The 13,695-nt window shown below is 42.4% G+C and overlaps 1 protein-coding gene across 1 annotated transcript in view; it reads left to right on the top strand.

Annotated features, from left to right (window-relative positions):
* gpr39 (G protein-coupled receptor 39) overlaps positions 1–13,695 on the top strand; it is a 31,756-nt gene that overhangs the window by 919 nt on the left and 17,142 nt on the right. Inside the window, exon 2 of the mRNA XM_080753425.1 lies at positions 598–1,183. Coding sequence (XP_080609551.1) covers positions 598–1,183 — 586 coding nt within the window. The remainder of the gene's footprint in view (positions 1–597; positions 1,184–13,695) is intronic.

The following is a 13,695-nucleotide window of genomic DNA, read 5'->3' as shown; positions in this document are numbered from 1 at the left end:
ACATCGCGCACATTTATCCTAATATAAATAAAAATCATCTAAGCATATTTAGCTTGCTGCTTAGCAGAAATTACATTTTAAAATATATATTCATGAACGGAAATGCCAGCTTCCATTACTCGCCGTTCAGGAGGTGTAGTTCCAGACTCTATATAGCATTCGGAGATTGTGGAATAGTAGTCTGGCTATGCGAGACTAGGTGGGCTGTATCACGATACACGATTTTATCATGATTCTTTTTCCTGTTGGTTTTTATGGTTATTTTTCAAGTTACTTGACAAAAACTAGACTCTCTGGGTTCCTTTTGGGAGGTCTAAATTGAACTTTACAAATACAGTATGAAACTCTGACATAACTCTGTCAGAGTTAAGTGGAGACCTTGACATTTTAAAGTTTGAGAACTACTGATTTAGACCAAAATGCAGGTTTAATTTGAATTCTGAAATGAATCTCTGTATTAACGATTAAACATGATTTGTTTTTTACAATTAAGGCTCCCTCAATTGTATCACAATATATACGATACCTCTGAAAAGGCATATCGTGGAGACATTGCATCGTCTCAACGATAATTATCACCATATCGCCCACCCCTAGGTGAGTCTGGCGTGCTCTGACCTGCTGGTGCTCCTCATCGGCATGCCCGTGGAGCTCTACGCCGCCACCTGGTTCCCCTTCACCACCGACTCGGGCGGCGCCTCCTGCAAGATCTACAACTTCCTGTTCGAGGCCTGCAGCTACGCCACCATCCTCAACGTGGCCACGCTGAGCTTCGAGCGCTACACGGCCATCTGCCACCCGTTCCACTTCAAGGCCCTGACAGGCAGGCGGACCTCCTGCCTCATCGCCTTCGCCTGGCTGGCCTCCGTGGCCGTGGCGCTGCCGCTGCTGGTGGCCACAGGCACCGAGGGGCGCGTCGTCGTTTTGGGCGCCAAGCCCGTTCAGAACCTGACCTTCTGCACCAATCTGGAGGAGCACTGGGTCATGTACAGGGTCAGCGTCTTCACGGCGTTCGTGGTCTACATGGTGGTGCTGGTCAGCGTGGCCCTCATGTGCCGGGCCATGATCCTAGTCCTGCGGAAACCCATGGGCGCCGCGGGAGGGGTCAGCGGAGCGGTGGGTGTGCCCAAGCATGAAAGTTCAAGGGTCAAGACGGCCAGGAAGCAGACCATCCTGTTTCTAGGTATGTTTGATTTATTACTTTTATTATATTGTCACTGTCTGGCCAAAAACTCAATTTTTGAGTTTTTGACTTTTTGGTTAAAATAATATTCAACCAATGGAAAGTAGTAAAAAGGGGATAGCTTCGCTGTTACTACATGTCATCTGTTCGACACCCAACTCTAACCCTTACCTTAAACCTAACCTCAAAGGACACATATTTATGAAAAAAAGAGTGGAGTTCGGAGTGGAGTTAGGTGGTTTGGCAGAAAGTGTGGAGTTAGGAGGTTTTGTCCCAAGCACTTTTTACTTATTGAACACCCTTTACGTCTGTGTGTTGGTTAAAATAATATTGAACTAATAAAAAATAGTAAAAAGCCTCCACTTGAGCTCATTTTCCCGAAAATGAACATTTTGGAGTTCGGCCCGACAGCAGAGATATACACCTTTTCCTTCTTAATGACTGCTAACATTTACTTTAGACTTTGAACGTTCCCTGCCACACTTTTTCTTCAATCTTACCTTTTAAAAGTGGTCACAGCATATCCATCTCAAGTAAGATCCAGTAGATGCGTGCACGATCCACACGCACACCGCACGGCGTCGTCGATGACAAAAGACTGCACTTGAATCCATCTAACTGTTCCAGAGATACAAGCTAACTAGTTAGCATTGTTTACAAAGGAGATTCTAGGCAGGATCAGGAAACAAAGAATGGGCGTTTTCCTGCACAATGTAACATGGGAGCCAATGGAGATTTGTTTTTTTTTATCCCGCCTACTTACTATTTCCTGTTGAGAACCGAATCCAGTTCTTTTAGAGCAGATGCGCCCTATCGCAATCTTTAATTAAATGAAATAAAATAAATATCTCTGGGAAAGTCGGACGTGGCGGCCTGGAACATTGGGAATATCTCGGGGAAACTCGGGTTGTAGGACACACGCAGTAGCTGCGTGTGTGCAGCATGTATGTGAAAGAGAGAAAGCACCTCAGGTGCAGAAAGAGAGAGACAGAGAGAGAAAGAGAGACACTGCTTAAGTGTGACACTGTGACAGAAATCATTATTATTTTCATATAGTGCGTGCGTGTGTGCGTGCGTGCGGCTGCGTTCGTGTGTGCGTGCGTGCGTGTGCGTGTGCATGTGTGCGTGTGTGTGTGTGTATGCGTGCGCTTTGTCTCTGTGGAGTGTTCATTTGTATTGTTCATGTATCAGTGTTATAGGTAACTGCTGGTTCTCAGAACATTTTTAATTAGGCCTACTGATCAAATGCTGTGGTGTTAAAAAATGAAAACATGCTATATAGCCCATAACGTCCGTCTGAAGGCTGTCTGAGGCTGGTCTTCTATCTAGAATCGTCTGACAAAACCATGACTTGAATGTGTCATGTAGTGTTGTTACATACAGTACTCTGCTCTTTACAGCAGATATTTATTTCTGTTTTCCTTTTCCAATCTGCTCATGCACATGCAATTTATGCAACAAGCCAAAAGGGAATCAATTTGATGAGCTTAGTCACATATTACATGCACATCTTGTTAACCATGAAGTGTGAATCACAAATCATGTTTATATTATTCCTCTGGACCTTCTCCTCTATTGTCTGAAAGCCGTCACACCTTTGCCAGCTGGCAGCTCATCTTTAACTACATTCTTATTCTGATGCAGAAGAGATAAATTACAAAAATAACAAGGAGCCACAATGTAATTTCTATGGCAAGCAGCAAGGCTAGCATTCGTTAGCTCGTATATATTTGTCATTCCTGCCATATCTTTGCATGGCCTGTGGAGACGACTCGAGTCCCTTAAGATTTTAGATTCCATTGCAGTCTCAGCCCAGTGGCTGCTGAGAGGTAAATGCTGGTGCCACAGCGGGTAACGGGCTCACTGCTTGGACTGATTGCAAGGTATTGATTTCACAGTCTGACTGGCACTGAATATGTGCAAGGGGTGTGTGGGACAGCTATTCGTAAGCACTTCTATACATTTTCGGTATAATCTCTGTCTGTCTGTGCTCTGTAGAGTGTAACAGCTCCTGGTAAAAATCAATGCATTTGTCATCTGGGCATCTCCCCACATGCAGACATCCAATATCTGTATTTAAAACTGTTGCTTGTAAACAGGGACGTGCAGAGAATGTTAGAGAGGCAGGGGCTGAAATTTCTAAAAGGGCCTGGTGAAAATATCAAAAATAGCAGACCTCCAAGCTCGCAACGCGTCGCTTGGAGGTCAGCTATTTTCGGTGCTTGATACCACACTTAACTAAGCATAATCAAGTAAATACTGGAGATGTGGCATAATGGCATGGATTTCTACTCAGAGAGAGGGCAATTCTTTCATCATAAGAAGCTGCATTCAAGTTCAGGAGAGTTTGGACAAGGCAATTCTCTTGAATGCTGCCTTCATCCAGGTATGGCATGGAAAGAGGGCATTTGCATTTCTTTCACCATAGTAAAAACCGCATTCATGGTCTGGAGATGGCACTTTTTACAGACAGATACAAGGGCAGGGGCTCAAGCCCCCTTTGATGTCTATGTGTGCACGTGCCTGCTTGTAAAGTTCATGCTTTTGAGTACATACCGCTATATTTGAATACATACCGCACCAAAGGTTCAGCCACTTGCAGCCTACAGAACATAAATCATACATACTGCTAATAGTAATACACAATAATTACACTTTGTTTATTTATCAAACATTTATATTGCGTCAAATTAGAATAGAATAGAATACGTAGAAGCCCAACCTACAGGATGGAGGTGATCGCTGCAATGTTTGCATGAAGGACAGCTGACCACCCGGGCCACTTCTTGGCAGTTTGAGCAGGAGTGAGGGTGTTGTTGATGGAAATGTAAAGCTTGTACAGGGAGCAGGACATCCATTGTGAGATTTCAGTCAGGCATGCACCACCCAGCTGGACATATAGTATACGGTACGTACACTCGTAGAACACCATGTATGTTGTGTATGGACAGCATACACAGTCTGTGTCATTCAAATAATGATGGAGATGATGGCAGTCCATTTAGCGCAGGATAACTAGTGGAAAGTAGGAGTTGTGCCTCAGTTACACTGCACGTATCTAAAGCTGGTCTGTGGTGGAAGGATCTGAGAAATGTTCACCTTACCAGAATTTCATCAGTAAATGCATTTCTCTATAAATGATTTAGGCTGCTCTTCACATCTTTAAGTGATTCACAAGATGAGAAAACTAACAATACTCTCTGCTTGAACTAAGAACCGAGTTTCCACTTTCCACACCTGAAATTGATGACATGGGATTGGGAGAGAGGTGTTGAATATTTAACAGAGCTGTTGGCATGTATTATTGTCAGCTGTATCACAGCCGAGCCGCCCCTCAGCAAGGATTAGCATAAGGACTGTGATAATCAACAGATGTTAGACTTAGACATACCAGTTGTTTAATGGCAATTTAATGGATGGATCCTGCTACTTGGTGTCCCTGTGTGGGGTCATTACCAAGCATCTGACGCTGTGTATCTACGTCATCCATCTTTTAAGACAAACATTGAGGGGTATTTGTGTTCAGTATCAATAGATATTCATACGCATGGATTCAGAATGTACTGTGTTGTTTTTATTGCTTATATACAGTCCTTAATAGTGTGATATTACATATTTGATTGTCTCATATCTATACCTCAATAACTGAGATGACTGCAGAATGATCAAAATGCTCTTTAGCCATGCTGACTATCATTTTGAAAGAGATATATATTTTTTTGTGTGACTAAGCAATATTTTTAATTGGAATATTAAATGAACCACAAGCATTTTGCCCAGGGCTATGCCAAAGTGTTATCATCTAATACAGAAAGGTAGCTTCAGGATTCATAACAGCTTCAGCGCAGCATTCTAATTTTCATATTGAAATATCTCTAAAATTGGAGGTCAACTGGCTGGCATGAATAATATCTGCCCACTTACTCTCAGATCTATTGACATTTGTCACAAGTGTATGTATTATCTTTATGCAAAAATCTTAAGGAATTAACAAACACTCGAGCATGTGTCAATACTGTCAGAATACTGGTTAACTGTTCTCTACTACCACGTAGGGCTATATGTTATTATGCAAGGGATGGGCAGGGCACACATCATGATCTTAAATGTATGACATGAGTCTCTGTTGAAAGTTGTCTGCACTGTACTAATCACCAATGTCAATTATCTCTGGAAATACAACGCCACACTCCTGTTGCCGCACTGCTTTACCTTGGAATAACTTTTAATCCCGCAGTTGTGGCTTCAGAGAGTAATTAAAAGTAGTGCATGAAGTCGTGCCCACACATCACATCTTGGATGGAATTGCTTCAGATACCTTATAGTGACCTGGAGCAAGCATTTGTGAAGTGAATATTAATTTTATAGCTACTTCAGCCTTTTGTCTTGTGTCCTTTTTTATATCCAAAATTGTGATGTATAAAGTCACTTCACACTCAGATGAGCACTTAGAAGACTTTTTGCGAACGAAAGGATATAACTATGGAGAAATGGAGGTTGGGGAGGCTGTTGTTCAAGTCTTTCTAGACAGCGAAGATAACAGATAGTATTTATTGTCTCCACCAAGCCGAAAGGCATGGCCGAGACTATGTTTTGCACCCTGTCTGTCCGTCCATCCGTCCATGTGTTCGCCTGTCCATCCGTCCGTGTGAACAGCTAATCTCTGTCACCGTTGGCACGATGGCAGCAGATGTGCAAGCAAACACTTCCTGGGTGCCAGAGCAGAACCTCTGCCCCAAAGAAATGTCACATGGGCCACCAGGAGACTGATTTGTGCAAAACTAAGAAAGCTAAGATTACGACTTACGTAAAACATATTTTTTTATTACTCCTTCAGATTTTATCCAAATCTCATGCAAATCGGTACACATGATCTCTATAGTCATGTGATCAACACAGATCTGTTAGATAGTTCATATTCCATCCTGATTGGCTAAGATTGACATCTAAAGTTTGCAGGGATGGCCCGTTGTGAACAAAAACATTACACATTATTTTTTGGTCGTGTGATGAAGACGGATCTGTCTGATTTTTCATATTCAATCGTGGTTGGCTAAGATTGACATCTCAAGCTTGCAAGTGTGGTCACAATTTCACGGTTAAAGGACCTACACCATGAATTTTCACTTTTTCTATTTTAAAACCTTTTTTTGGGGTCCCACTGGCACCTTCTATCCTCACAAAGTCCTATTTTTGACCATTGTGTCTTTCTCTGGTTTTGGGAAGACAGAGATGAAAAGCTTTCCACGGGTTCTCAGAACAGTGCTGTTCTGAGAGTTGATCCGTGTGACGTCACACGGATTCCCGTTTTTTTTTTTTTTTTTTCAAATTTTTTTTTTTCAAAAACATTTTTTTCAAAAAGATTTTTTTTCAAAAAAAAATTTTTTTTCAAAACATTTTTTTTTTCTAACTTTCTGTAATGTCTGGTCTAGCAACGGTCGCCCTGTGTCATTTGACAGTAGGCCTATAACATACAACATAGGCCTACAGTAGGCTATAATCAGAGCTGCAACATTATCCTATTTTTGTATTGGCCCAATATTAACATTATTTGTTGTCAACATGGGGTCCAGGGAGGAGTGAAGAGGAGGGGAGGGGGGAGGGGGGAGGGGTGGAAAAACCCCTGAGCAACCACTGAGCAAACAGAGGCCGTTTTGGTATTGCAGCTGGAGAGCCTCATTATAGTAGAGCTAGAACAAACAAAAAGAATGGTCAGAGTGTTTGTTGAGGGTTAAAACCTGTCTAAGACTCAATTTTGAGCATATATTTATACAAAAAATATAGTTTTAAAAGCATGGTGTAGGCCCTTTAACATAGAACAGACATCTCAAAACATACCTTGAGCCTACATTTCATTCCTCTACAATCTCTTCATCACCATTCAACCCACAACATCTACATATGTTACACACCTCGATGATCACTCAATATCAAATAACGCACGCCCACAACCAACATTCCTCACCTGGCGGAGACCTGTGCCCGGAAGAGCTCTACTTCTAGTTTGGCCATGCATTTGATCATCACTCATAGTCATGTAAGAGCAAGCACATTGATGGCAACCTGTGATTCCAACAATGTGTACCACATAGATCTGATGCATATAGTATGCTGCATACAAATGGTGATGGTATGCCGTAGACAGAAAAATGCATGTTCACTGTTTTCATTAGAACAACAAAGTATAAATTAAAATGTGCCATCTAGAGAGATGTAGAGTTGAGAGAGGTGGTCGTAGCTATGTTTCAACCGTTTCAATTGAAATTGTCCCGACTTATACGGGGGGCCCCTGACTGAGACCAGATGCAGGAGACTGACGCGCAAGAATTGATTTATTCACCCGCAGTGTCTGAATCATTTGATTCAGTCTTCTGTTTCTGTACCCAATTAATTTGGCAAAATTGTGGGAATGTGTGAGTGAGTCAAACCTGGTTTATATACAGTAGTTGCAAGCCAGTGTCGCACACCGAAAATAGCAGATCTACAAGCCCTCAGGCTCTAATTTAACTGAAAGGCCGTTGTGAGTGTGAAAATACATCCCCCATGACAGTTAAACTCTCACCCTGAAGGCTGTTTGACGACTGAATCCTCTTTGCTCTTCGATAAACCACGTCCTCCCCTTACAAACCTCTCTCTCCAAGCTTACCAGGAGGTGGCTGTAGCTCATAAACCGTGACAAGCCTATTGCCACACAGACCCCGTCCCATGGATCGATGGGGTTCGTTTATTGTGTGATACCGCAGATGCTGCTGCTCTGCTGGGTTCTTGTAAAGCGTTTTTACTGAGCGACCGGCGGGGAGAATAAACCTCTCGGAGGATTCGTTGCCAGAGATGTATGAACCCCACTGGGCATGTCGATGAATGTGCCGCTCTCTCTCTCTTTTGCGCTTTTATACCTTTTTTTTACCTTTCTATTTTGTCCCCCCATCCCTCGAGTCTTTCTCCAACCCTTCTGGACTCCCTATCCCTCTCTCCCCTTCCTGCCTTGGTGGCCTACACCACCAACCTGTCTGTCTGTCTGTCTGTCTGTTTGTCACACTCTCTCACTCTCTCTCTCTCTCTCTCTCTCTCTGTGTCTGTCTCTGGCTCTCTCCCCTGAATGACAGTCGGTTAGTTTAATGATGTGCTCTTGAGCTCTGCACCCCAGCAGCTAGCTAGCTACGCTAACGGCCAGGCTTCACATAAGTGACAGCTGAGCCCCCCCCCTTCCCCCTGGCTCATGGGCGACCATTGTTGATGTGTGTGTGTGTGTGTGTGTGTGTGTGTGTGTGTGTGTGTGTGTGTGTGTGTGTGTGTGTGTGTGTGTGTGCGTGTGTGCGTGTGTGTGCATGTGCGTGCACCCGAGTGAGCGAGATTCATGGACCATCATGTGTGTAGCTGTGTTTATTTGTCTGCTTAGGCTCAGTGCTTGTAGAGCAGCAGATTCGATGCATGCCATCACTGTAATACATCATAATTGTCTTCGCCAGGCCGAAAGGCAAGGCTGAGACTATGTTTTGCACCCTGTCCACATTTTTTTACAGTACTCCTACAGATTTTGTCCAAATCACACAAATCCGTACACAGTATCTCTATAGTCATTAAACAAAATGTGTCTTTCCGATTCTTCATATTCTTCCAAAGTTTGCAGTTTGAACAGAATGTCTCAAATCATGGACACATTGTGTGATTTCCATGAAACTTTACACACACATTCTCACTAGGCCGAGGAAGAAATGTCACTTGAATTTGTTCAAATTAGCCTCATGGTGGCCTATTTTTATGTATTTTTTAATATTACTCCTTCAGATAAGATTTTATCCAAATGTCATGCAAATCGGTACACATGATCTCTATAGTCATGTGATCAACACAGAACTGTTAGATTTGTCATATTCCATCCTGATTGGCTAATATTGACATCTAAAGTTTGCAGGGGTGGCCCGTTGTGAACATGTTGCAAATCATGAACGCAACGTCCGATTACAATGAAACTGTGCACGCCCATTCCCACTAGGCTGAGGAAGAAATGCCACTTGAACATTTTCAAATCAGCCTCATGCAGGTGGCGCTATGACAGGCAGTCGCGTCTTGACCTATAACTGTACCGATCTGCGTATAACTTTGTATGCAGACTCCCTAGAGGCCAAGGAAAAAGGTCTGGCCTGCATTTTTCTATTCTGCCTTTGACAACCCTACCATGAGGTTGACTTGGCCGTCCAATTGCAATGAAGCTTTGCCTCGCACATTTCCACTACACTGAGGAACAAATGAAATGCGACCCTTTTCCATTAAAGTGGGTGTGTCTTGAAAAAACAAGGAAAAGCTTTGGCAATTTCTGGCTAAAATTGTTGATGACGTCACGGCGCGCCCGTACTGTACCATAGAGTTATAATGTACTGCAGGGCCACACTCGCAGCCCACAGAAAGCAACTTCCTTTGCTCGCACAGGGCTACTGGGCTAGCACTAAAGCTAAAGATAAAAACACAAACATGTTTATAAATCTGTGAATATAAAAAATATATTTCCACACATATCTGGTTGTTACATTCCCATTGTTCACGAGTATATGTTTGTTTTAATGTTTATTTGTTGAAATGGCGGATTCGCTAAAATTCACAGAGAGGTGATGTTGCCTCTCGCCGGGCAGCGGGGCTCTAAAAGCGGGGGGCTTACCCCGTAGCGGGGTGTGTCAGCGGCACTTTAACATTCCTGACCTGGCAGAGACCTGTGCTCGGAAGAGCACCCTTTCTAGACTAGTTTCATAATGTGACCCAAACCAAATATGTTGTTTGTTGTTTTATTTTGTTTGTTCGTTTTGCTTTAACTAACACTTCAATTTCCGCTAATCAATTGAATTTGTACTTTCCCTCTTATTAAACTCCTGCTGCCTCCCAGTGTAATATCTGGCTGGCCACCTGCTGTCTTCCTTGTTACATTATGAAAAACAAGAAGGTTTGAGAAATGGTGTAGAGAGTCAAAACTAGGCATGAAATAGTTTGATGAAATAAATGTGCAACTTACAGAGGGCTGCGGGCATGTGCCCAGAGAGGAGAACATGAAGAAAGACCCCTGGTTAAGCTGATAAATAAGTCATTCAAATAAGTCAAATAAGTTGTATCTGCTGCTGGCCGATATTATTGAAACGAAACCCCTTTTTTCTCTACAGATATATTACACAAGAAAGAAAGAAATGTATGTTTACCTTGAGATTTACATTCACTGATGGATCTTACATAATAGTAGTAGTAGTTATTTACAGAGATGGGCACAAAATACAAAAACATTTTTGAAATACAAATTGAAAATACTATGTGAAATACTTACCAGGATATCGTGGTGACAGTATCCTGGTCAGTATTAGACCAAGTACTGTCCAACTATTTTTTTTCCTTTTTTTTTGTGCCCATCTCTAAGACATCCAACTTGGCCCTATGTGCCTGGGCTGGTCAGGTTTGCACAATGTATAGACAAATCCATATAGCACTGCCCTGTAGTTGCAGTGTGGTGCCAAGCGGGTTATGATTGCCGCTCTGTGGATTCTGCTATTGGCCACCAGTAGGAAGGAATAGAGGCGCAAGTATCATGCACATTCTATCACCAGTAAAAATGGCATATACTTAAAGACCTGTAGGGACATATACTGCCATCTGTACTGACTTTAAAGACAGTATAATGTGAAATCTATTATTGCGACCGTCGGGTCGCAGTTACTATGAAAGCCTCCAACGCCGTCCGTCAGTCTGTCACGCTGCTCAGAGTCAGCTGTGTCTGATTTACGCTGCTCAGTCAGCTGTGTCTGTTTGGGGGGAACCTCTGTCAGAACAGTTCATTATCTCCAACAGATGGCGCCAGAGCGCCACTGGAGGAATGCCACGGGTGGGCAAGATGGCGGTGCCCACAGGCAGCATTGCTGAAGCAGGTTTTCTTCATTCTCCTGTAACTTTCGAACCGTTTGTCCAAATGACAAAAACATGTTTCCCACATGATCACAAAGACTGTCCGTTTGTGTGATCGATCGGCAGGCCACTCTCTGTCGACCTGACGGTCGCTAATCGCCATTTACTTTATCAATTGGTCATATATACTAACAGTAAAAATCTATCAATATATAGGCCTATACATATAGACATGTAGACATATGTACTGTAGTTGATAAATACTAATATACAGTAGGTAGACACAGGTATATGGCTAGCATGCTCAGCTGAGATATTTGAACTAGTTGCACTCACCTACGCACGCACACACACACACACACACACACACACACACACACAAACGCACACACACACACACACGCATGCACACACACATGCACGCGCACGCACGCACGCACGCACGCACGCACGCACGCACGCACGCACGCACGCACACACACACACACACACACACACACACACACACACACACACACACACACACACACACACACACACATCCCAGAAGACAACCTCCAGGGTAAAAACAGACCGAACTCTCAAGATCTCGAGACCAAGACGTATTTTGAGGAACATGTTGTACTCCTGAGAGGCCCCTCTGGCATGTTTCTAGGTTGCTGAGGCTGAACAGGTGAGGAGAACCCGGAGGATCATTTTCTGTTTCTTCTTGTTTCGTTTCCTTTCGGGAGTGAAACAGACAAAATCGAGTAAAGGAGCTATGCCTTTATCCAAACAAACAAATCATTTGTTTCTCACATTTGCTCTTAAAATGGCAATTAAAAAGCAAGTGGAGAAGAAAGGATCAGCTCTCCAGGTTACTTGGTGTTTAGATCATTTCTGCAAGGGAATTCCCACTGAGTATGTTGTGAACTTTATCACTGGCATGGCATCTGATTAATAATTTGTGCACATCTCTGAATACTGACATTTTAGTACACGTAACCCTAGTCTCCCAATTTCCCAAAGCAACATTCGGTGAAAACAGACACGGTATGAGGGCAGATTAGAACCCAAAAGAATGACGAGCAGACAAGGTTTAAATCAAAAGTCAACATGTTTATTATTTCACTAAAGCTTTTCCAATCAACTGGGCAGAACAAAACCAAAACTATAGTCCCTTTTACAGGTGACTCAAAGCATAAACATCTCACACCCACACTGAAATCAATAACATGACAAACTGACATAAAATGGATGACACAGTGGAGTTTAAATAGACACAGAAAGACCTAAACCAAACAGGGAATCAAAGTTCCAAGTTGACGAACATGGTTTAAGTCCAAAGGTTGAGGAGCGGGCTATGACATCTACAAGCGTTGTGGGCTTGCACCAAGTATAGATCCCTGAGGGACCACGGGTATTGGGTTTAAGTGGTTAAGATGTGTGTGTGTGTGTTTGTGCGTGCGTGTGTAAATTATGAACAAGCATGAACTGAGTTTTGGAGGGAGCTAAACAATGTGGAATGATGGTGCATATCTTTGAGTCTTAAACCATTCCTTTAAATGTCAGCAACAAAGACATTTTGATTTTGAAGTAATTGATTATTGTCATGTTTTGACGCTGGTTAAATACTCTACTGTATGTCACAGAATGGAACTGGTCACTCTGGAGTCCTGGACACCAGTTGGTTGTCATACATTTTTACATTACAAGGACAATTTGGCACATGTTGCAGTGATAATTATAGTAAAACATTGCTGGACATTAATTCAGAGGGTAGGAAATGGATAATTTCACAATGAGTAAGAACAAATCTTAAGTCATAGTACGTGACCTTTTCAATTAAACAAAACCATTCCATATACTAATGTGTTTTTTAACAACTGCCCCTGATGACACTCGCACCAAAATGACGCAGGCATCGGAAATGTACCAGAAAAGTATTTATTGGTATTTAAGATAGTCAAAGAGCCTTCAATACCCTCATAGTTGTGAAACTACATCTCCAAAGTGTGTGATCATCACAATAATCTGGTAGGCCTACCACTCAAATTGGCATAAAAAAAAGGAGACCAAAAGGGGAGATCCCATCTCATCTCTTTTGTACATATTGTATTTCTTGATGGCATGCATTATTGTGATCAGTATCGGTTGATACACAAGCGCGACCTCATGGTCGCTTCTCGCCATTTCGGCATGTGTTATGCTATATATCACAACAAGCTTTTTTATTTGCTATTTTTGAAAGGTTTTAAGTAACACATTTTTATATAATTTCATATAGAGTCCTATATTGTCATGCCAATACGTTTGTACTTTTATGACGTTTTTTTAATGCAGGACATTTACTTGTATTAAACAGAGTATTTTCTTCATTGTGATATTGCTACTTTTACTTCTACTACTTCCACCACTGGCAGTCCCTGTTTTAATTAAAGTGAAACCAACTCTGGCTTGGAATCTACAAAGGCATTACTGGTACTATGATTGATTGATTCAGCTCTGTGATGATGTCAGTGGTGGTGGTGATTGGTGATCGTGTCCACTTGTACCCTTGATGAGCTCTGACTGACCTTCAGTTGAAATAATGGTATTTGTTTACGGTAAATATTGTTGGTATACTAATGTATCTGATTACTGACTCTACATTG

This window comes from Nannobrachium achirus, assembly GCF_963921795.1.
Source record: "Nannobrachium achirus genome assembly, chromosome: 22".
NCBI classification, from domain to species: domain Eukaryota; kingdom Metazoa; phylum Chordata; class Actinopteri; order Myctophiformes; family Myctophidae; genus Nannobrachium; species Nannobrachium achirus.
This window is presented reverse-complemented; position numbering and strand designations above follow the sequence as displayed.